At 45.3% G+C, this 25,308-nt stretch overlaps 1 protein-coding gene across 1 annotated transcript in view; it reads right to left on the bottom strand.

Annotated features, from left to right (window-relative positions):
* The window catches only part of LOC140732895 (V-set and transmembrane domain-containing protein 5-like), a 40,344-nt gene extending 21,435 nt beyond the window's left edge, over window positions 1–18,909 (bottom strand). Inside the window, exons 1-2 of the mRNA XM_073055563.1 lie at window positions 18,399–18,909; window positions 17,888–18,205 (exon numbers count right to left, since the gene is read on the bottom strand). Coding sequence (XP_072911664.1) covers window positions 17,888–18,205; window positions 18,399–18,450 — 370 coding nt within the window. The 5' untranslated portion in view covers window positions 18,451–18,909. The remainder of the gene's footprint in view (window positions 1–17,887; window positions 18,206–18,398) is intronic.
* Between the last annotated feature and the right edge of the window lie 6,399 nt (window positions 18,910–25,308).

Raw genomic sequence — 25,308 nt, forward strand, 5'->3', positions numbered from 1 at the left:
ATCAATCATTACACAGTACGTCGTGCTGGAATAAGGTAGAACAATAACAAAGAAGAATAAAGTGTGACAGCTGCCGAAAAAGCACAGCACAGTCAAGCACTCAGCGAGATTGTAAAGGCAATATTCCATCTTATCGGACAAGAGGTCCAATATCAATGAGATGGAATTGTTGGACATTGCGCATTTAACTATTGCAAAATAGCCTGAAATGTTTAACAGACGCAGAAATCAAATACTGCCTAAGGTAAATCACACAGTGAATCAAGGGGAGGGGGGTGGGGGGCTATGCAATATCATTTTCCGAGTTGATTTAAGCAAAGTCCTGAATGATTTTATACATGGACCTATAAAAATGTGGCTTGTTGATTAAAGGGTCAAACCAGTGAAGCACAACGGAGAGAATTCATGCCAGGAGACAGGAAGTGGGCGACAACTAAACACGGAAGAACATGGATCGTGGATCCACTCCTTTACATTTCCCACCTATCATTTCCCAGCTTCTTATTTCATAATCTGCACTCCACCCCCTTCCCTCCCACCTGCCAGGCTTCACCTTTCACATTCTAGCCTGTACTCCTTTCCCTCACCACAACTTTTTTTTTATTATTATGGCATTTCCTCTTAACCAGACTTAATGAAGATTCCCTGGACAAAATTCCGACCCACATGTTTTTCATCATTTCTATAGATGCTGCCTGACTTGTGTTCCTACAAGGGAGGGGGGGGGGGGGTGTGTGTGTGTGTGTGTGACCATTTGATGTGCATGCGTTTCTAAATGGAAAGAAAACACACACAAAAAACTGAAGCGCAAAGAAACTTGTAAGTCCTTTGCAGGATTAACAAAAGGTTCACTTGCATGATGAGTCTGTGGTGAGGAAGACAAGTGAAATAATGACCATAGCTTCAGGAGAACTAGAATATAAATGCTAGAAAGTAATGCTGAGAGTTTATAAAGCATGAGGCCTCAGCTTGAGTATTGGGCCTATTATCTGACAAAGCATCTGCTAAAACAATAGCGGGTTCAAAGGAAGTTCCCGAATACTATTCCAGGATTGAATGGCTTGTCTTACGAAGAGCGTCTGATGGCTCTGGACCTATACTAACTGGAATTCAGAAGAATGAGGGCGATGTCATTGAAACTGATCGAATGGTGAAAGGCCTTGAATGAGTGGATGTGGAGAGGGTGTTTCCAATGGTGGGAGAGTAAAGACCAAGAGGACATAGCCTCAGAATAGAGGGGCATCCTTTTAGAATGGAAATAAGGTGGAATTTTGTTAACCAGAGAGTGGTGAATCTGTGGAATTCTTTGCCACAGGAAGCTGTGGAGGCCAAGTATTTATGTATATTTAAGGTAGAGGGTGACAGGTTCTAGATTAGTCAGGGTATGTGGGGATACGGGGAGAAGGCAGGAGATTGGGGCTGAGATGAAAATTAAATTGGCCATGATGCAATGGCGGAGCAGACTAAAGGCCAAATTCTGCTCCTATCTCTTATGGACTTGAAGGAAATTCGAGTGAATAAATCTCCAGGGCTTAACAAGTATTCAATTCATCCTTGTGGGATGCTCTGTATAAATTCACGTGCCCTAGCAGAATTATTTAAACTGTTCTTGGCTGCAGGTGAGGTGATACAAGATTAAAGGATGCCGAATGTTGTTTATTCTGTGTTTATGAAAAATTCAGAATAAAACAGGAAGCCACAGGGCAGTAAGTAGTTGGTAGTTATTGGCGGTATTCCAAGTGACTGGATATAAACGTATTGGGGGAGACCGGGTTGGACTAGTGCACTCAACGTGGCTTTGCGTGGCAGATCATGTTTAACAAAGTTTATAAAGTGTTCCGTCCAGGTTACCAGGAAGGTTGATGATGGAAAGGCAGTAGACATTGTCTACATGAACAAGGTCCGGCATGGGAGGTTGGACAAGAGGTTCAGTCACCTGGCATTGAGAATGAGGTAGTCAATTGGACTTGACATTGGCTTTGCGAGAGAAGCCAGAGCGTGGTAAAAGATGGTTAGCTCGCCAACTGGTGGTCCACGACGAGTGGGGTGCCGCAGGATTCAGAGATGTGCCCATTGTTGTATCTCATTTATATCAATGACCTCAATGATAATATGGTAGGGTGGATCAGCAAAGCTACAGGTAATGCTAATACTGGGTGTGGTAGACTGTGCGGAAGACTATCCAATCTTGCAGCGAGATCCAGCCGAGCCGGAAACATGGCGGATGTAATTTAATGCAGGCAAGCGTGCATCGTTGCCCTTTGGGAGGGAGAAGCGGCATTACCTCGTGAACAGTAGGACATTGAGGAGTAAGGCAGAGAAGAGGGCTCGGGGAATTCTGATCTAAGATTCTTTGTAAGTAGGATCACAGGTAAACAGGGTCATAAATCAAAGTATTGAGTGGAGAAGTTGGGATGTTATGTTGAAGTTGTCTTCTATGTTTGTGACCAAATTTGGAGTATTGCCTTGAGGTCTGATCACTTACAGACAGTGAATGATATTATTAACAATGAAGGAGTACTGAAAACGTTTACAAGCCTGCAGGACCTGAGTTATAAAGAAAGGCCGAAGAGGGTGAGACTTTATTGTGTGGAACATGGGAGGTGAGGGGAGATTTGATAACGGTATGGAAAATATGAGGTGCATTGATCAAGAAATCAAGCAGTTTTTTTTTCACTGAAGTTGGGTGAGACCAGAACTCGGTCACAGGTTAAGTGTGAAAGGTGAGATTTTTAAGGGGAACATCTTCACTCGCAGGGCGACGGGAGTGTTGAACGAGCGGCTAACGGTGGTGCTGGTTCGATTTCAACATTTAAGAGAAGTTTGGATAAGCACAATAATGGCAGGGGGTAGAGAGTTGTGGTCTGGTTGCAGGCCGCTGGGACAAGGCTGAACGATAGTTGTGCACATCCACTTGCTGTTCTGTAGTATCCCTGTGATGAGTAGCTGAATTCCTCAGCAAGGTTGGTACAAGATCACTGGCTTTTTCTCCTGTTTCTCTGATGCACTGTGACATCTTTGTTCCACATCAGAATGACAATCAGACAAATGGATCTCTGACTACAATTCGCAGCATTCACCTTCTTTGGGTTCATTCTGAAGTTTAGTGAATAAGGATCCTATATCGTCAGTGACCATACATTATTCAATATTCCTGTAAGGGTGATCTGTGCAAGGAGAACAATCTCAATCTCACATTATTGTTATGAAATTGTCTGGTCCACAGGCACGTCAGACAGTTAGCACTCTCTCCAAAGCTATCTTGTTGTGTGGCAGCCAGAACTGTACACCCTGCTGTAGCCATTATCTTAACAGATATCCAGCCAAACCTGATCCAGTTTAGCACCCCCGGCTCTAATCCAAACCCTAGGGTTTAGATGCAAAATGCCAACAGGGAAGCTGCATATGTCACTTTTTAACTTCAGATGTGAATGCAAAGACTAGTCACCTCCAAAGGAAAATAACCCAGCTGTGTAGCAAGAGTATAGGAAAGAATGGAATAAAAGCATTTGAGCTTATAACTTGAGAAGTGAAATCCCCGGTGAAAGCAAGAGTAGCAAGTTTTAGCAACAAAACCAGCAGGTGCGATGTACAGCACCTATCTCTACATCTACAGCTATTCGTGCTGCTAACACAACAAAATGCACCCCACGAAAGAGCGTATTTCTCTGTTATCACCTTGTAAGCAATGCAGGTGTAATTGCCAGTGTGATTCAAAGACTGATCTGCATAATTAGCTGTTGCCCATTTACCTGAAATGCTGAATTATCTGGATTCCATTGAAACTGAGCAGCGGGGTCTGAAACAGCAGAGCAACAAAAAAGGATAGAATGCAAGCTCTGAGCTGGTGGACAAGCTTGGAGATTCTGGTCAGTCAAAACTGAACTGAACTGAACTTAAAAACAAACGTTTCAAAAGTAATGCACAGACTTGGAAAACTGCCAAACTTTGAGCTTCTCACACCAGCATACTCATGCAATTTACCAGTTATACAATGCAAAGAACTGAACTAAACCAAATTTGCAGAAAACCCAAAGCCTTAAGATTTCATGGGGACAAAGCTTTGATTCAATATAAATCCATGTTGTCAGTTTAATGCTTTGTGATCACTGGATTTTTAAAATGGCTGTCACAACACGAATTTGATGCCATCTTCAGTTCTTGAATGGGTGATCTCAAATTTTGTTTATCATACTTAAGAAAATGCATTTGTACTGAAGTTCTATCTGGGGCAAGGTCATTAATAGGGAGTCAATGAATGATAATCTTTGTTCATTGTCCTATCGACCAGCTTCCCACGGCATTGCCAAGTCTACTTTGCTTATACGTGGATGGTTTAAATGTAAACATGGGCCATACACAATATTTTGCAAATTTGTTGTCAGATATGTAAACCAGATAGAAAATACAGAAGGCGAATTACTAGTTCTACCCATAGGTTTGATCATAATCATGATTATGGATTTTGTTTTTAAACTTACAGGTAACATTCAGATCACATGGGTAACTTCTCTTCTCAATATTACCAGGGCACACAAATTCTCTATCAGTCCTCAACACTCCCTGATATGACGAGTGTGCTATTATCTTGAATCAGCGCTGTCCTATCACCAGAGTGGATTGATTCATTTTGACAGAACCACATAAATGAGGTTGGTGACCCCGTGGTATTGGAGTAATTGTGTCGTTGCGCTATATGGGATGTTTTACTGGCTGAGATCGTAGGTTTGGTAATGGCTTCTGTCAGAATACAAGACAGTCATATTTACGGGGATTATGTATTGCAAAGAAGCAAGACAGAATTAAAGCAATATAGACGATGGAATTCGAGACACTCAGTTCTGGTCATATTGTTTCACGACTGTAAAACCTGAAACATGCTACAGCATCTTGATAGTTTGCATGATGTGTTGGTTTGAGAAACTCTGCAATTGCAGGGAATGCCAAAGAATCACGTGAACAAAAATGTTCAAACCAATACCAGAGGTATTGTGTAGTGAGTTTGAGAATACACAGAGAATAGCATCCAGAGTTGAGTGCGGTAATTAATTAACAAAGAGAAAGCAGGTAGAAATGTTCATTTCTGGAAAACCCATGCAGGGGCACAAACTACCAGTTAGAGATGTCCGCTGCAACAGTCCATAACATCATGAACGGTTCAGTAATGGCTTCAGCACCAATTCATCGTCCTCTGAGTCTCTTGTACTTTCAACGTCTGCAAATAGTGGTTTGAAATGATCTCAATATTTCTGCTCTGGGAGCTCTTTGGGAAGAATTGTATTCATCTACACTTCAGGGAATAACGAAACAACCGGACCCACCTCTAATGATAAGTCTCATCCCATGAATCAGATTGGTGCATGTCGCGTGTACTGCTTTGTACTCCATTGTATCAATTCTTCGATGTGGACCAGACCTCTAGATGTGGAGCTGCCAGTACTATGTGTACCAGGAACAAAGCACCCCATTGCTGCGGGTGACTGCAATAAATACAGAACACCGTGCAGCTTCTGAACTGCCTGTCGCGGCTGCTTCCCAGGTTACTTTGAATCAATCCAGAATCCCACTGTGATCCACTGGGTTATAATCACCTACAGTCTCTTTCCCTTTAGTTCATAACGCATCTTTGGATTCCATTGACAGAATCGCACGACCTTATACTTTCCCACGTTAAACTCTATCGGACTGATTTTTCCCGCACAGAGATGAGGAGAGATTGAGTCACCTGGGAATATACTCTCTAGAATTCAGAAGAATGAGAGGGGTTCTTATAGAAACATACAAAATTTCGAAAGGGATAGATAAGATAGAAGTAGGAAAGTTGTTTCCATTGGTAGGTGAGACTAGAACTGGGGACATTGCCTCAAGATTCAGGGGCGAGATTAGAGATGAGGAGAAACTGTTTTTCCCAGAGAGTGGTGAATCTGTGGAATTCTCTGCCCAGGGAAGCAGTTGAGGCTTCTTCACTGAATATATTTAAGATACAGTTAGATAGATTTTCACACAGTAGGGGAATTAAGGGTTATGGGAAAAGGCAGGTAGATGGAGCTGAGTTTACGGACAGATCAGCCATGATCTTATTGAATGGCGGGGCAGGCTCGATGGGCCGCATGGCCTACTCCTGCTCCTATTTCTTATGTTCCAGAATCTGACGGCTCTGCCTGTTGCTGCATCAGAACAGGGCCGTGGGGAAAACTGTAACCCTAGCAAAGTAGGAGTTCAGGTTTCTCTCATTCATAAGCAGCTAGCCCACTCTCTACAGGACAATAATACTGCAGAGTGTGTAGCACATCCACCCTTCAGGCAACGCTCTTGCTGCCCACATTCCAGTCTGAAAACCCAGAGCAAAATGAAAACAGCAAATGTCGGGGTAGCAGTGGGGCATCAGGACCACAAGGACTGCCCCACCATTCTGTATATTATAACCCAACTGCTTTAGACCTCATCTGCTCTTTCCTCACGGTCCTTCATTGCCCACAGTCATGAGGATATTTTTTAAAACGTTCCCTTAAAATGTTCCCAATGATCCAGCCTCCAAAGCCTAATACAACAATTCAATGAGGACATCTCGGTGGGGGGAGGAGAATGGAGATGGAGGCTGGGTTTCGTGACCATCTGGAAAAGAATTTCAACTCTTCCACACTGCACAGATCTTAAATAGGCACGAACTTCACTGGAAGCTAGACTTGGTGGATTTCCACGTGGGGGCAAGGGGAAACGTTCCCCACTAGAATTGGTGTTTCTGTACTGTCTCCGGTGGGAGAGAGGGAGCGTGAAGAGAGAGATACAGACAGATAGACAGTGAGGGGGGCGAGGTGAGAGATACAGATAGAGAGGGGGCAAGGGAATTTTATCCCTATGTTAACCCGTGTTTGCTGCCTGAGGGGGTTTAACTACAGATACACTTGTGTAGTCTCTCTTTTGAAAATCTCTGTTGTATAACTGTAAAGTCTGGAGGTTTTATTGCTCTGTAGCCAGACAGAAAGTTAGCTGTCATATTCCATCCAGTGATTCTCACCGTTCAAAAGGTAAAATCTGACAGAGCCAGCCATCTCCCAGGAATCCCTCCCCATCTTCCACTACCTCATCTGGGGCATGGCTATGAGTCATGTCGGTAAAAGTTTCAGACCTGAATTTAAAGCTACATTGGCCAATGCACAGCTCGATGGTTTCCATTCCTTTTAAATTTCCAAAGTTACATCTCTGTCTGTAGTAATGATCTGTAAGCAATCAACTCCTCCATTTTCAACCACATCTTACGAATTTAAACCTTACTCTTTGGGCCAAAATTCCAGTTGTGAAAATTTGGTCTTTCCTGTGATACAATACATAACTCCCGTGGGACAATACATAATGAGCCGGGAGATAGAGAAAAACATCTAGAAGCAACCTAATGTTCGTATTACACATTATATTAACACAACAGCTGTCTGCTACTGTAGATTTGTTGTTTCTGCTGTGTAGCTTTATTCATGTGTCCTTTGTTAAAGCTGGCCTGCCACTCAGTACAACAATCACTGATCCGTTGTCTCAATAGCATACTGGCGCATTCTTTCCCTGCTGACAGTCTCTATTTTAGGGCACATCACAGTCGCTTGTTTGCCAATATGATTAAAACTTGTCTAATAATAAATGTTTTCATTAGGTTAGATTCATTCGAAATATTATACCACACTCGATACAACGATGGTCTCTGCTGTGTGGTCTACGTGCCCGTACAAGCGGGCTGTGGAACAGGTTCTGCAGTCGCCTGTGTGAGTACGCTAATTACATTTTCATTATGGTGGTACTTAGCTCCCAGATTTCCATTCTCGTCTTATCGAGACTTGATCAGAAGCACAATAACTTTTAGGCACCCTGCTTCTACCCATCCTTATCCCGGAAAGAAAACTTCTGATTTAAGTTAAGCTGTCAAGGACGGTATTCATTTATGTAACTTGCTGAAACGTTTCACTCTAATGTAACGGTTTCTCTGTTGCAGCAATGTTTGGGTTACGACGAGAGATAACGGGGCTTTGGAATGCAGGGTCTGTCCAATGGGAGAAACTTTGTTCTTTCTTGTGAGTCTGGAAGAGAGGTTTTCATGGTCTTTTGTCACCGAGAGAAAAAGAGGGAAGATGTGTGTGGAGAGAGCTGGTAGACCACCGGACGGAGTGGACCGGGAGCGAGGGTCTGGAAGGTCGGCGACGCTCAGTGGAGGTTGATGGTTGATGAGTTCCAACATACACTTTTGACTTTTTCCTTAAAATGGGCCCTTTTATTTTTTATTTTCTTTACTAACCCTATATTCAGATTAAGATTTACAAAGTTCAATCATGTAATTGCATATGGTTTACTGTCTGATATTTTGCGTGCGGATTTGTAACCGGGCAACACACCACGCAGCATCCACACAAACAAAATTTCTCAGTTTGGCGGGGCCAGGAGTTGTTTTCCCCTGGACAAACACACGTTGGCCGAGCCTGAGGGTTACGTTTAGTATTTTGTTATTGGTGCCAGCAGCTCTGTTGGCATTGCCTTCCAAGTTGAGTGTTTAATTAATGATGCGTTGGCTCATCGTTTGTTGCTTGATTTTCCTTTAAATAATGCAACATTCACATTAAAATCAGTGAACTGCTGACCCGCTTCAGTCTCCCTCCGCACTTGGGCCATATCGAAACGTTTTGACACGTTGATTTTGTAATTCTGATTTTAAATTCTGCAGGATTGAACCTTTGTAAACAGTTACAGCATAGCACAGGTATCCAATGGGTGGAAGAGTAACACCCAACTCGGATCTTCGGATTACTAGGGAGACACTAACACTGAACCTGATTGGCCGTGTGCATCAAAATGGCAGGCATTTCATATTTGCAATGTGGTTGGGAGCACGCGGACTGCTGGCGAGCGACGTTTATCTCGGGTTTGCAGCTGATCAGGAATCTGGCGGGTTGTTGATGAGAGCGTGGGGAGAATAAAGTGGGTCAGCGTAGGATTGGTGAAAGTAGCACGTGATGGCCTTGTGAATCGAAGTGAAATACTCTTTTTGTGCTTTGTGGGCTAACAATTTCCTTGATGACTACTTCTGTAGGAAGTGCATCCAACTGCAACACCTGACTGAAAATGTCAACGACATGGAGGAGCTGGATGTACTCAGGATAATCTGGGAGGCTGAGAATTTCATAGGTGAGGCTTGAGTGAGGTGGTCACACGCAGAGTGCAGGAACACCAGGAGCAATAAGGAGAACAAGCAGACACATCTGGGTTCACACAGAAATAAGCAGAATGGAAAAGTCAGGCAGAGTGATCGCGATAGGAGACTCGATAGTTAGGCGTGTGGAGAGGATGCTCTCTGGCGGTGAAGGAGACACCGGGATGTTGTGTTGTGCTGCCTCCCAGGTTCTGGGGTCCAGGATCGCTCAGAGTGGCTCTCATCAGGGAGAGTGAGCAGCGAGATGCCGTGGTGCACGTTGCACCGATGACCTGAGGTACAAAGGGGAGGAGGTCCTGCACAGTGAGTACAAGGGGTCGGGGAAAAGGCAGAAGAACAGAAACTCCAAGGCATTAATTTCTGAATAACTCCCTTTACATGCGCTCATCAGTGCAGTAATAGGGTGAATGAGTGGTTGATGGAGTGGCACAGGGTGTTGGGTTTCAGATTTCCGGATCATTGGGATCTCTTCTAGGTAAGGTTTGCTAGGGCTGTTGGGGAGGGTTTTAGACAAATTTTGCAGGGAGATGGTAGAGTTATAGGGCTGACGATGGGCAACTGGTATCAAATGGTTGCACTGTGTAGTGAGACAGTGAGGAAGGACACCCAGATGATCCAGAAAATGCATTCAGTACAATCAGCCGAAGAGTAACATGGGGACAAAATCGAAGACGATGATGAATGCAGAACTGAAATGTTACATTTGTATGCGTGCAATATACAGAATAATGTTGTAGATCTTGTAGAACAGTTAGAGTTTGCAGGTATGGTCAATGCTGAATGTGGGCATCGCAAATTCGTAGCTGAAAGAAGATCATAGTTGAGAAGTTAACGTCTAAGGATACACATAGCATCGGCAGGACAGGCAGAGAGGCAGACAGGATGGGTAGCTCTCTTGGTAATAAAATGAAATCAAATGATTAGAAAGAGGTGACATAGACACACCAATCTGTGTGGATAGAGATAAGAAACCAAGGGTCAAACGAACCTGATCGGAATTATATACAGCCCTCCAAGTAGTAGGCAGGATGTGGAATATAAATTACAACGAGAAATAGAAAAGGCATGTAATTAGGAGAATGCTTCGATAGCCTTGGGGATTTTCAAATGCAGGTAGATGAGGTTATTACTGGATCCCAAAGGAGGGAAGTTGTAAAATATCTATGAGATGGTTTTTCAGAGCAGGTTGTGCTGGAACCCACTGGGGAAAGGGCATTTTTGGGTCGTGTGTCGTGTAATGAACTAGATTTGATTCAGGAGCTTAAGGAACCCTTGTGGTTACGTTCCCCAGTAACCGGGTGACTTACCAGCAAAGATAGAGAGGTCCCCCTTCCTCACAGACACGGTTCCGAGTGACAGATAAATCTCCGACCCCTCGCGCTCTCTGCTCCCCTGGGACCCTCTTGGCGATTTTCTGAGTACCACTGCACGCCCGATAGGGATCGCTGCTCTCTCTCTCTCTGGCTCCTTTCTCGGAGCAAAGCATTTAGATGCAATATGACCCACCTTTCCACAATTAAAACAGGTCAAGCCAGGACCTCTCCTGCCGACTTGCCTCTCCTCAATTTTACCACTAGCTCCCAGTGGGATCTCCGCCTCAGCCGGCGGACTTTCCCAACCATTCCGACGGTCTCTCGGGTAACTTTTTGGCGAGGAAAACTTTGTCTTGTGGGTTAGGGCATATTCATCTGCGAACCTAGCAATTTCTGAGATGGACTGATTCGTCCTCTCATTTAAATACATCCGGATCTCTTCCGGAACACAACCTTTAAATTCCTCAATCAAAAATAACTCCTTGAGACGCCCATAGTTCTCAGCCACCTTTTCCGCGGTGCACCAATGGTCCAAGAGCACACCCTTCTCATGGGCTAGCTCGGTATACGTTTGATTCCACCCTTTCCTTAAATTTCGGAACCTTTGTCTATACGCCTCAGGTACTAACTCGTAACCTCGGAGAATGGCCTCCTTTACTTGGTCATAATTCCCTTCCCCTTCCGGGGGCAACGCTGCATATGCCCGCTGTGCTTTCCCTCGTAACACACTTTGTAACAACGCCACCCACTGCTCTCTGGGCCACTTCTGATTCACTGCCACCTTTTCAAAAAGCAAGAAATAACTATCAACATCCGTGTCCTCGAACGGGGGGACCAACCTCAACGCCTGACTAACATCAAACTCCTCCTCTCTCTCTACCCCTTGAGCTCTTCGCTCTTGTCTTCGCCTGTCCAGCTCCAATTCATGGCTCCTTTGTTTCTCTTTCTCTTCATACTCTCTTTGCTTCTCAGCTGCTTTAACTGGAGCTCATGACCCTGTTTCACCTCTAATTCCTTTAGTTTGAACGCCTACTCTCTTTCCTTTTCCTTTTCAGCCCGTTTCTTTTCCTTCGCAGCTGCTTCTAGCTGCTTTACTTTAAGATCATGTTCCAACCTTACTTTCTCCAACTCTAACTGATCTGTCCCACTCACTAATCTCTTTTCGGGGATATTTTCCAAATCCTCAGCTGCAAACACCTTCTTCCCAATGTAATACTGATTTATGACCCTTCACACTTCCTGCTTTTTCATTGATGACCTCACCTCTGCGAGGTCTAACCCCTTTGCCAGATTTACCAAGTCTAATTTGGTAGCCGTCCCTAGCGCCTCTACAGTCGGGTTTCTCATAAATTCATCCACATCCATCTTTGCTGGTTTCCTGTCTGGCTACCTGCGTAACCAGATTTAAGTTTGGACTTACAGCCCGATTCACTGACCCTCCCCTTTGGTTTCAAATCCCGGGACGAGGCCCCACTTGTTACGTTCCCCAGTAACCGGGTGACTTACCAGCAAAGATAGAGAGGTCCGCTGAAGCCTGATGATACTATTTTCAAACGTTTTATTTATAAAGGGGCACAAACGTACGGTTAATACAAAACATTCAGATCATATACATCGTCAAAACTCAATCTAAAGCACAGGTATAGTAATAATCAATCAAAAATAAGCTCTATCGTTGTCTAGGGGATACTGAGTCCAATGGAATATAAGAGTCACTCAAAGTCTGCAGGCTTCCCCGTTTCGGGAACCGCTGGCATTTCACGTGTTGGAGAGAGAGAGAAGGAACACTTGCCCGTTGTCCTTGCGAAGCAAATCCCTGTTGTTAGTTAAAGCGGTTTTTCCTTTTGGTTGCAGCCACAGACTCCCGATCCGGAATCTAATGCACGTGGCTTCCTTCAGAATGGCTTCCCGCTCCGACGGGAAGCGCTATCGTGTCTTCTTCGTGTGTCTCCTTGGTGCGTCTGAGGCCCCGCCTCGGCAGCCCACCTTTTATCTGGACTGGCAGGGTTGTAGATGTCAATCAGGGTGGGGGGTGAGGCAATCTTTCCCCCATCACCCATCTCACATTGCCCTGAGGGTTTGCACGTAGTCCAGTTCCTTATTCCACAAAGGTGTCTCCCAAGACAATGGCTATGTCCAAGGCTTTTGTCTTGCTGAGCGGCCAGCCCACATTCCAAACCATAAGGCTCTCTCTCTCTCTCTTGTGATTCTCACAAAGGAGGGGACTGGGGTTATAACAGTAATGATCAAGAATTCACACAGCATTTTTCAGGCAGAAGATCAATTCAATATTAGAGCAGAGTAAAGGTAATGACGAAGGCCTGAGAGAGGAACTGGTCAGAGTGGGTTGGAAGATTCAATATTCCAGCAGAGTAAAGGTAATGACGCCACGGCTGGCCTTTGTGTGGAAAATTTGGAAGACACGGGATAAATAATTCCTAAAGGGAGGACAAGGCAACGGTAGCTGACAAGGAATGTCAAAGACAGCAATAAAAGCAAAAAAAGACGGCATATAATATTCCAAAAATTTTGTGTCGATTTAGAGGATTGTTAAATTTTTTAAAAGCAACTGAAGGAAATTTTTAAAAAGTCGTGAGGAGAGAGAAGATGAAATCTGACACCAGTAATATAAAAGGGGATTTCAAAATATTTTCTAGATATAGAAAGAGTAAACAAGAAGTGACTGAGTAGTTAAGGGACTGTTGGAAAAGAATCTATCTTCGTATTATCTGCACGCTTGGACACAAAGCCATCAATTCTTCCATTCAAATCTTTGACAGGAAATTTAAAAAAATAGAAGCGGTCCCAACACAGTCACCTGAGGAATACTGCTCGTCATAGGCAGTCAGCTGGAAAAGGCTGCCTTTATTCCTACTGCCAATCATCCAACTCTCTATCCCAGCATGGATAAGGCAGGGCCTGACTGTTATGAGTGAGAACAAAGGGAGCCTTTTCTGGTTGACTGTAAAGAATGGAAGGGCAAAGGGACTTGGGAGTCCTCGTGCAGGATTCTCTTAAGGTTAATTTGCAAGCTGAGTCTGTGGTGACGAAGGCAAATGCAATGTTAGCATTCATTCCAACACAAGAATATAAAAAAGGATGTACTGTACGACTGGTGAGGCCACAGATAGAGTATTGTGTTTAGTTTCTGACATCTTATCTGAGAAATGATGTGCTGATTCTGGAGAGGGTTCAAACGATGTTAATAAAAATGACTCCAGAATTGATTGGCTTATCATATAAAGAGCCTTCGATGGCTCTGGGGAAGTACTCACTGCCACTCAGAAGAATGAGGGGTGGCCTCGTTGAAACATGTCGAACTGTGAAAGGCTTTCACAGAGTGGATGTGGAGAGGATGTTTCTATAGGGGCAGAGTCTAAGATCAGATGACACAGCCTCGGAATAGAGGGACACCTTTTTAAAACAGAGAAATGGAGGAATTTTTTTAGCCAGAGACTAGCGAATCTGTGGAATTCATGGACACAGGCCACTATGGAGGCCAAGTCTTTATGTATATTTCATACAGAGGTTAATAGACTCTAGGTTGGTCAGATCATGAAGGGATACAGGGAGAAGGCAGGAGATTGGGGCAGAGAGGAAAACTGGATCAAATTGGATGGTGAAATGGCGAAGCAGATTCGATGGGCAAAATGGCCTAATTCTGCCCCTATATCTTATTGATTCTCAGAGCCATGATGTAATGCAGAGGCTTTGCAAGCTATTGCTCAGACAGCACTTGGAGTACCGCGAGCAGTTTTGGGCCCCTCTTCTGAGAAATTGTGTGTTGGGATTGGAGAGGGTCCAGAGGAGGTTAACATGTAGGGCTCCCTCTGAACTGTGAAGGTGCACATCCAGGCAGTAGCTGAGATGTTCCTGCGCATGTAGGTTTTGAGCCACACAGCCTGAATTTTCTTTTATACTGTATAATGTTCATTCAAAGTGCAGCACATTTTTCAGGCTATTTAAGAATATTCAGCTCAGAGGAACTGCTGGGCCGAACAACTTAAAAAAAACCGAGGGATTGATCTTCACAAGAAAGATTCCAGGACTGAAGAGGGTGAGGAATGTTTGATGCCTCTGGACCTGTAGTCACAGGAGTCTGGAAAACTGAGGGGACAGCTCATTGAAACCTACCGAATATGAACAGTCCTAAAGTCCTAGATGGAGTGGAAATGGGCAGTATGTGTGCTGTATGACTACCAATCTATAGTACACCTCTCTGCTGATGGAAAGATAAACTGGCGTAAACGTCTGATTTTGTTAAAACAAGCATAATGCATACTGCTGAAAAATGCAAAGCTCCTCACTCAATAACCAAATTCTAGCTGCAAAGCAACAATGAAATGTCTGTACAGCTTTCGAACATGAGTGTATATTGGTAACCAATGCCGGTATCGTTGCGTTTTCACACGTGTAAAAATAGCAACACTGAAGTTGTGCTCAAAGCACAAGACCATAAGACACAGAAGCAGAATTGGGCCATTTGGCCCATCAAGCCTGCTCTGCCATTCAAACATGGCTGATCCTTTTTTTCTCCTCCTCAACCCCAGTTCCCAGTCTTCTCCCCGTAACCTTTGAAGCCATGTCCAATCAAGAACCCATCAGTCTTTGCCTTAAAGACAACCAACAACCCGGCCTCCACAGCTGCACGTGGCAACAAATTCCACAAATTCACCACCCTTTGGCTAAAGAAATTTCTCCGCATCTCTGTTTTGAAAGGGCACCCCTCTATCCTGAGGCTGTGCCCTCTTGTCCTGGACTCTCCCACCATGGGAAACATCCCTTCCACATCTACTCTGTCTCGGCCTTTCAACATTCAAAAAGTTTCAGTGAGATCCCACTCATCCTTCTGAATTCCAGCGAGTACAGGCCCAGAGCCATCAAAAGTTCCAGGTATGATAACCCTTTCATTCCTGGAATCATCCTTGTGAACCTCCTCTGGACACTCTCCAATGTCAGTACATCTCTTCTAAGATGAGGACACCCAAGTCCCTTTGCATCTCAGCTCTTTGGATTTTCTCCCCATTTAGAACATAGTCCACACATTTATTTCTACTAACCAAAGTTCATGACCATGCATTTTCCAACATTGTTTTTCACTTGCCACTTTCTTGTGTTACGAATGTGCCACAACTCTGAGGGGCCCAAGGGTACAAAGTAGCCCCCTCCTTTTTGAGAATCGCAAGATCGCTATTAATTCAGGTCTGGGACCCAGGAAATGAGAGAGAATCCTCAAGGTTTTGGAATGTGTCCTGGCCTCCGCAAGACAAAGCCACGGATAACGGCCATTGTCTCTTGGAGACGGAATTGTGTATTGAGTACTGTACTATTCATTGACGCCCTCAGGGGGTGACCAGAGTGGGCTGGTTGAGGGATTGCATCATCCCAACCTGATTGACATCTGAGACCCCGTGAGTAAGGATAAAAGAGGGTCTGGGGAACAACCCCTTTAGACGCACCAGGAGAAACGCTAGAAATCCCGTGACAGCGTTTAATAGCGACAGCCGGTGGGGCTCACGTGCGTCCTTTTCCCTTTGCCTAGGAATTGGCGGGCTTACCACGGAAGAACGGCTTAGCTAAAGAAGAGGCCACACCAACGAAATTTCCCAAGGATCGACATCACAAAAAGGAAAAGCTGGCAAGTTTCTAAGAATCTCTCTCTTGACTCCAACCAAAGGCTGCAGCCTGAATGAACTGAGTGACTTTTATATTTCCATCGGACAATACATTATCCCCTAGACAATGATAGAGCTATTTCTTATTGATTATTATTATACCCGCACTTTTAGATTTAGTATTGACAACGTATATTATCTGTATGTTTGCATTGATATTATTTTTGTGTATTTTTACTAACAAATACTGTTAAAAATAGTACCATCAGACTTCCAACGGACCTCTCTATCTTTGCTGGTAAGTCACCCAGTTACGGGGTACATAACACTTGCCCATTCTCCTAATCTGTCCAAGTCCTTCTGCATGTTACCCGTTTCCTCAACACCACCTGCCCCTCCACCAATCTCCCTATCATTTGCAAGCTTGGCAGCAAAGCCATCTACTTCCTGCAGATATTTACTTTAACAATCCGTGGTGGGGATCTGGCAAAGAATCGTGTCGTCTGCATTCAATTCTGAACATGCACTGGAGACTTAATAGTCTCTTGGCTCACACAGGAGACTTTAGACCAAATCTACCTTGTCTGGTGCTGATGCAAGGCTGTGGTCAAGTTGCGACAGGGCATAGGTTTCCCTGTTCTAGAGAATCTGAGAGCACAGATCCGGGGCAGAACAGGAGCCCATGGTTTGCTGAGGACATTAGTGATCTCTCAGAACAGCATCTGAAGAACTGTCATCCATCTGACCCCAATTGCTTTACATTTCTCTCTCCTGGCTTGCTGATGTTTATAATTGTTTGTCTTTTTAATTTCAGAGTTATACCAGCTGAGTTATTTTGCCTTTCAGGCAAAATGTGAGAAATGTGAAAATTTGGAGAAAAATGTGACAATTTCCTCTGTGGTTATTTGAGATGGGCGTGCATAATCTGAATGCTCAGATTACAAATCACTGGCTGCATCACCAGGTTTTATTTCAGGACCGTTATCGTGGTTGAGTAGGTTTCCTGGAAACTGCATCACTCACCCGAGAGCCAACGGGCATCGCTCACCTGAACTCCGTCCTTGCCAACAACAACGGGAACAACTTTCTAGTTAAACATGCGAACCCTTGCACAGTCTGATCTTTTCATCAGGAGCCAAAGCACATTCTTTTCACCCCCGATGAACTCATTTTTTTCACAGCCTCAGTCTTCCTATTAAACGTTTCACATTTCATCGCGGGATTATCTTCCGATTCTGTGTCTATTTTCAAAGGAACTTTCAGGATTCCGGAGCGGTGACATTGTCGGCAGTGTGTACCTGGGCGTCACCTGGGTTAAACTGCCCACAAAGTGACATCAGCTCAATGCCACAACACACACACACAACCCAGGCACAGTTGCTAAAGAATTAATATGATTCAAACGCGGGATGAAAGAATTCATTTTGTGACTGGGAATGCCGCACTGTCGGGTCACTACAGACGTCACATCAGGTTTTTTCATAAGGATATACTGAACGGAAATAAGTGAAAAAAAATTGAGAAAAAGAACTCCTCTATCAAAGAATAGATCCTTTTTATTAAAAGTAAACCGCCGTGATCAGGCGAGATGTGACCGTTGGGCTGAGCCGGGGTCACTCGGCCTCGGGCTCCACACCCACAAGCACCCGGCAAGATCCCACAGTAAACCTTCAAGACGTTAGTGACTTCCGGTGTACCAAATAAAATCGGATAAAACACAGAATTAAAGGGAAAAATAGAAGCCCTGCAGTAAATGCAGTCTCTCTTACCGGTGACTCGGAGAGTGACGGTCGCTGAGTTTTGTGAGCCGCTGGTTGGCACCATGTTCACAAGGTATTCCCCACTGTCCGACTTTTCAACCGACTTCAGCAGCAGCGACCCGTTGGAGGTGTCTAGCTCAGCTCGCAATTTATAAGAATTATCAAGAGACACGAGTTGATCGATCCACTGACAGACCGTTTTCCCGTTAAAGGTCCAGCTTCCGCTGGAGATCTTGTCCGACGGCTGCACTGCAAACGTCACATTATCACCGACGGTTGCATTTATCTGACTGTGCTCCACCTCGATGGTAAAATTCAGAGACTCGCCTAGGGAAGAGAAAATCGTATCAGAGCAGGGCGACAAAGGTGGACAGACAGGAGAAACGTGCTTAGCTGAGTCATTTCAGATAAAATCTGTACTCGGCTCAGTAACATCGGCTCTTGTCAACGAATCTTCTTTCCCACATCCACCCACCCCTCTGTTAATTATCTGACAACTAACCGTCCGAGAGATCCTCACCAGCAGTTATGAAGAAACAAAGAACAAGCGCTGGGAACGGCATCGGCACCATATCGAGAGAACAGCATCGGTTTTCCGTTACACTCGGAGGCAAAAACGCACTTCTTGTCCTCCGGGAACGTCAGTTGATTACGTCTTCGGAGGCGGCAGAGCTCATTGGACCAAATTTCCAGCGAACCAACGTGCTCACGCCGAGCGGGAGCGCGCACCTCTGTCGTGTAAGACCCTGGTTTTCCCGGTGGAGCTCTTACAATTTTGCTTACAATTCGTTCTACACAGTTATCATCCCACCCATCTGCGCCTCTGCAGCTTCCCATCTCAGAATCAGGTCTATCATCGTGTGTCGTGAAATCTGCTACCCCATTGCTGTTGCTTAGGACATTAGCCTCATGAAAGATCCTGAATAGGTGTAACCTGGCGGGGGAGCATATTCAGACCCGGAGAAAAGGTTCTGAGGGCAACCCCTCCATCAACGCCGTCGCAGCACCTGAGGTCGGCACTGCGTCTGCGCGACGACGGAGTTTGCCACAGCGCGTCTGCGCGTCGCCGGAGGTTGCCGCAAGCGCCATCAGCGGCCGGAGGGCCACACATTCCCGCCGCTGGCCGGAGGTCCCCGCAGCGCCTCCGCTGGCCGGAGGTCCCCGCAACGCCGCCGCTGGCCGGAGGTCCCCGCAGCGCCTCCGCTGGCCGGAGGGCCACACATTCCCGTCGCTGGCCGGAGGTCCCCGCAGCGCCTCCGCTGGCCGGAGTGACAACGGAGAATAAATCACAAACCCGAGGAAGTCAGCAGATCTGGAAATCCAAAGCAACACTCACAAGATGCTGAAGAAACCCAGCAGATCAGGTAGCATCTATCGAAAAGAGTCGACGTTTCCAGTTGAGATCGTTCTTCAGGACTGAGAAGGAAGGGGGAAATATCTCAATGAAAACGAGGCGGGTGAGGAAAAGGCTCGCTCGAAGATGATAGTTGAAGCCAGGTAGGTGGGAAAGCTCAAGAGCAGGAGGGAAAAATCTAAAAGGAGAGGAGATTAGACAATAGGAGAAAGGGATGGAGGAGTGGACCCAGGGAGAAGTGAAAAGCAGGTGAGAGGGATGAAAGGTCAGAGGAAGTAAATTGTGAATTGTTGCCTCAGCTGGAAAGACTGTTCGGACAACGGAGAGAGTTCAGCCTTTCGGCCCTTTCACTGTGACACCCCGAACTCCACATCAAATCCATCCAAACGTATCTGGGCGAACGTTAATGACCAATAAATGTAATTCCTCTCAGCGATCAGCTGTCTGAATGATCCCCTGACTCTGAGAGGAAGGGGTAACTATGGTCAGGGTGTTGAGTTTACAAAGACTGCAGCGACGAGAGGTTTTCTGTTGACTGATACACTGTGTGTGGACCCCGATGGCAATTCTGGTGTTGTCGAGACAAACCCCACGCTGCCCACTCCACCAACAACACGGCACAGCCGGACACATAACAGGGACTTTACATCTCACAACACTGGATTCAGTGATGAAACCCGTGATTAATGTTGTTGTCTATTATGGTGTTTGTCAATACCAGAGCCCCACCAGCCCGCGTCACGCATGTGTTAGCCATACCGGGATCTGCCCTCACGTGCACAGTGCCTTACGTCACACAGGCGCAGCTGTGCTCGAGCTTGGTCGGTTTAACGGCTGAGCTACGAATCACGTGAACCCCCCCACAGTCAACAGAGGGTTTTGGGGCAGCGCTGCTCGCATTGGTGCGAAGCCATGTCAATCACCGGTTAGACCCAATAGCGGAGGCGGACCAGCCGAGAAGGCGTTACCCCCGCTGGGATCGTCTCCTGCTCCCGTACTGATGTCCCCGTCAAAGCGGAACCTATCACAAAGTAAACCTCCCGTTTTTTGATAAAACACGAGGAAATCTGCAGATGCTGGAAATTCAAATAAAAACACACACAAAATGCCGGCGGAACACAGCAGGCCAGGCAGCATCTACAGGGAAATCTGCAGATGCTGGAAATTCAAATAAAAACACACACAAAATGCTGGTGGAACACAGCAGGCCAGGCAGCATCTACAGGGAGAAGCACTGTCGACGTTTCGGTTAGTCCTGACGAAGGGTCTCGGCCCGAAACGTCGACAGTGCTTCTCCCTATAGATGCTGTGGAAATGTCTGACCCGACGGGATTCACCACACTGGGGGGCAAACACCGGTAGACTGTTGACCTGAAAGTGGGGCCAATGGTCCGGGCAAAGTGACAATTATTTGGGCTTTGTTGAGATTGTACCTGGAATATGGTGTAAAATCTCGCTCCCCATACGAACATGGGTTAGACAGACCAAACAACAAACTGCCAGAGGAACTCATTGGGTCGAGCAGCCTCAGTGGAGGGAAATGAACCGTCAAAATTTCGGGCCGAGACCCTCCCTCTGGACTGAGAGTGGACGGGAAATAGTCAGAGAAAAGAGGTGAGGGGTGGGGATGGGGCAAGAGCTGGGGAGTGAGAGGTGGATCCAGGTGAGGGGGCAGGTGGGAAGGTGGAAATAGTGACAGGGGTGGGGGTGAGTGGTTGGGGCAACACGAGGCTGCAGAAGATGGAAATTAATTCCATAGAGGATTAACAAAGAGATTAGAGAGTATTTGTTATAGAGAGTGCAATGATCCCTGGAGTGGTGGGTCATCATATGAAGAAAGATCAAATGCGATAACCCTTTCATTTAGAGAACCGAGGACTGAGAGGTGAACACATTGAAATGCACAACATCATTACCGGTTGAACCAAGGATCCCAGTCTCTGAAAAAGGGGGTGGACTGTCCGGGACTGAGATGAGGGGAAATGTCTCCGCTCCGAGGGTGGTGAATGTCTATAAATCCCCACCACTGAGGGCAGTGAAGACTCAGTGATCGTCCTCACATAAAACAGAGGTCGGCAGATGTGTGGAGTCCGAAGGGATCGAGGAACGGGCAGAAACACGTGGCTGAGATGGGAGAGCAGCCGCCATCTTGTTGATGGTTAGAGGGGCTGAATGGCCACTTCCCGCTATTTCTCACTTTATGTTTCAGTGTTCTTGTCCAGTGAGGCTCTGGAGAAATGTGAATAGAAGTGAGTGTTTATAAACATAGACTGATTTAAATGAAACCTACACATTTCCAGTTTGGGTCTCAAATGTGTGTCCGACCGGGAAGGAATTCAGACAGACATTGATCCCGAGGGAAACTGGGTTTCGTTACAGTCGCACCAACCAAGAATAGTGTAGAAATATAGCAATATAAACCATAAATAATTAAATAATAATCAGTAAATAATGCCAAGTGGAAAGTAGTCCAGGACCAGCCTATTGGCTCAGAGTGTCTGACACTCCAAGGGAGGAGTTGGAAAGTTTGATGGCCACAGGCAGGAATGACTTCCTATGACGCTCAGTGTTACATCTCGGTGGAATGAGTCTCTGGCTGAATGTACTCCTGTGCCTAAGCAGTACATTATGGAGTGGATGGGAGTCATTGTCCAAGATCGCATGCAACTTTGACAGCATCCTCTTTTCAGACACCACCGTCAGAGAGTCCAGTTCCACCCCCACAACATCACTGGCCTTACGAATGAGTTTGTTGATTCTGTTGGTGTCTGCTACCCTCAGCCTGCTGCCCCAGCACACAACAGCAAACATGATAGCACTGGCCACCACAGACTCGTAGAACATCCTCAGCATCGTCCGGCAGATGTTAAAGGACCTCAGTCTCTTCAGGAAGTAGAGACGGCTCTGACCCTTCTTATAGACAGCCTCAGTGTTCTTTGACCAGTCCAGTTTATTGTCAATTCATATCCCCAAGTATTTGTAATCCTCCACCATGTCCACACTGACCCTTTGGATGGAAACAGGGGTCATCGGTGCCTTAGCCCTCCTCAGGTCCACTACCACTTCCTTAGTCTTTTTCACATTAAGCTGCAGAGGATTCTGCTCACACCATAGGACAAAGTTTCCCACCGTAGCCCTGTACTCAGCCTCATCTCCCTTGCTAATGCATCCAACTATGGCAGAGTCATCAGAAAACTTCTGAAGATGACAAGACTCTGTGCAGTACCATAGAACCATAGAACATTACTGCACAGAAACAGGCCTTTTGGTCTTTCTTGGCTGTGCTGAACCATTTTTCTGCCCAGTCCCTCTGACCTGCACCTGGGTCATATCCCTCCAAACCCCTCTCATCCATATACCTGTCCAAGTTTTTCTTAAATGTCAAAAGTGAGCCCGCATTCACCACTTCATCTGGCAGCCCATTCCACACTCCCACCACTCTCTACGTGAAGAAGTCCCCCCTAATGTTCCCTTTAAACCTTCCCCCCTTCAGCTTAACCCATGACCTCTTTTTTTTCTCCCCTGGCCTCAGTGGAAAAAGCCTGCTTGCATTCACTCTATCTATACCCATTATAATTTTATACACCTCTATCAAATCACCCCTCATTCTCCTATGCTCCAGAGAATAAAGTCCTAACCTATTCAACCTTTCTCTGTAACTCAGTTTCTCAAGTCCCGGTAACACCTTCTCTGCACTCTTTCAACCTTATTAATATCCTGTAATTAGGTGTCCAAAACTGCACACTATACTCCAAATTTGGTCTCACCAATGTCTTATACAACCTCACCATTACATTCCAACTCTTATACTCAATACTTTGATTTATAAAGGCCAATGTACCAAAAGCTCTCTTTACAACCTTATCTACTTGTGACGCCACTTTCAGGGAACTATGTATCTGTATTCCCAGGTCCCTCTGTTCTACTGCACTCCTCAGTGTCCTACCATTTACCTTGTATGTTCTACCTTGGTTTGACCTTCCGAAGTGCAATACTTCACACATGTCCACATTAAACTCCATCTGCCATTTTTCAGCCCATTCCTCCAACTGGTCCAAATCCCTCTGCAAGCTTTGAAAACCTTCCTCACTGTCCACTACAGCTCCAATCTTTGTATCATCAGCAAATTTGCTGATCCAATTTGCCACATTATCATCCAGATCATTGATATAGATGAAAAAATAACAATGGACCCAGCACTGATCCCTGTGGCACACCACTAGTCACAGGCCTCCACTCAGAGTAGCAATCCTCCACTACCACTCTCTGGCTTCTTCCATTGAGCCAATGTCTAATCCAATTTACTACCACTCCATGTATACCTAGCGATTGAATCTTCCTAACTAACCTCCCATGCGGGACCTTGTCAAAGGCCTTACTGAAGTCCATGTATACAACATCCACTGCTTTCCCTTCATCCACTTTCCTGGCAACTTCCTCGAAAAACTCTAATAAATTGGTTAAACATGACCTACCACGCACAAAGCCATGTTGACTGTTTCTAATAAGTCCCCTGTCTATCAAAATACTTGTAGATCCTATCTCTTAGTATTCCTTCCAATAATTTACATACGACCGATGTCAAAATTACTGGCATATAATTTCCCAGTTTACTTTCTGAGCCTTTTTTAAACAAAGGAACTACATGAGCTATCCTCCAATCTTCTGGCACCTGACCCGTGGATATCGACATTTTAAATATTTTTGCCAGGGCCCCTGCAATTTCAACACTAGTCTCCCTCAACGTCCGAGGGAATACCCTGTCAGGTCCTGGGGATTTATCTACTCTGATTTGCCTCAAAACAGCAAGCACCTCCTCCTCCCTAATCTGTATAAGTTCCATGACCTCCCTACTTGTTTGCCTTGTTTCCATAGACTCCATTCCAGTTTCTTTAGTAAATACAGATGCAAAAAAAAACCCATTTAATATCTCTCCCATTTCCTTTGGTTCCATACATAGCCGACCACTCTGATCTTCAAGAGGACCAATTTTATCCTTTACTATCCTTTTGCTCTTAACATACCTGTAGAAGCTCTTAGGATTATCCTTCACCCTGACTGCCAAAGCAACCTCGTGTCTTTTAGCCCTCCTGATTTCTTTCTTAAGTATTTTCTTACTCTTTTTATACTCCTCAAGCATCTTATTTCCTCCCTGTTGCTTATACATGTTATACATCTCCCTCTTCTTCTTTATCAGAGTTCCAATATCCCTCAAGAAACAAGGTTCTTTATTCTTATCCGTTTTGCCTATAACCCTGACAGGAACATACAAACTCTGCACTCTCAAAATTTCTCCTTTGAAGGCCTCCCACTTACTAACAACATCCTTGCCAGAGAACAACCTGTCCCAATCCACGCTTTTTCCATCCTTTCTCATTTCTTCAAATTTGGCCTTGTTCCTGTTTAGAAACTCAACCCGAGGACGAGATCTATCTTTATCCATGATCAAGTTGAAACTAATGGTGTTATGGTCATTGGAATCAAAGTGTTCCCCTACACAAACTTCCGTCACCTGCCCTAACTCATTTCCTAATAGGAGATCTAATATTGCATCCTCCCTAGTTGGTACATCTATATATTGATTTAGAAAACTTTCCTGAGCTTATTTTACAAACACTAACCTGTCTAGACCTTTAACAGTTTGGGAGTCCCAATCAATATGTGGAAAATTAAAATCCCCTACGATCACAACTTTATGTTTCCTGCAGTTGTCTGTTATTTCTCTGCAGATTTGCTCCTCCAATTCTCGCTGACTATTGGGTAGTCTAGAATACAACCCCATTAATGTGGTCATAATTTTCCTGTTTCTCAGCTCCACCCATATGGCCTCGGTAGACAAACCCTTTAATCTGTTCTGCCTGAGCACTGCTGTAACATTTTCCCTGACTAGCAATGTCACCCCCCCCACCCCCACCACCCTTCATCCCTCTGCCTCTATCACGTCTGAAACATTGGAACCCTGGAACATTGAGCTGCCAGTCCTGCCCCTCCCGTAGCCAAGTTTCACTAATGGCTACAATGTCATAATTCCACGTGTCACTCCACACCCTCAGCTCGTCAGCCTTCCTCACAGTAC

The sequence above is a fragment of the Hemitrygon akajei genome, chromosome 9 (assembly GCF_048418815.1).
Source record: "Hemitrygon akajei chromosome 9, sHemAka1.3, whole genome shotgun sequence".
NCBI classification, from domain to species: Eukaryota; Metazoa; Chordata; class Chondrichthyes; order Myliobatiformes; family Dasyatidae; genus Hemitrygon; species Hemitrygon akajei.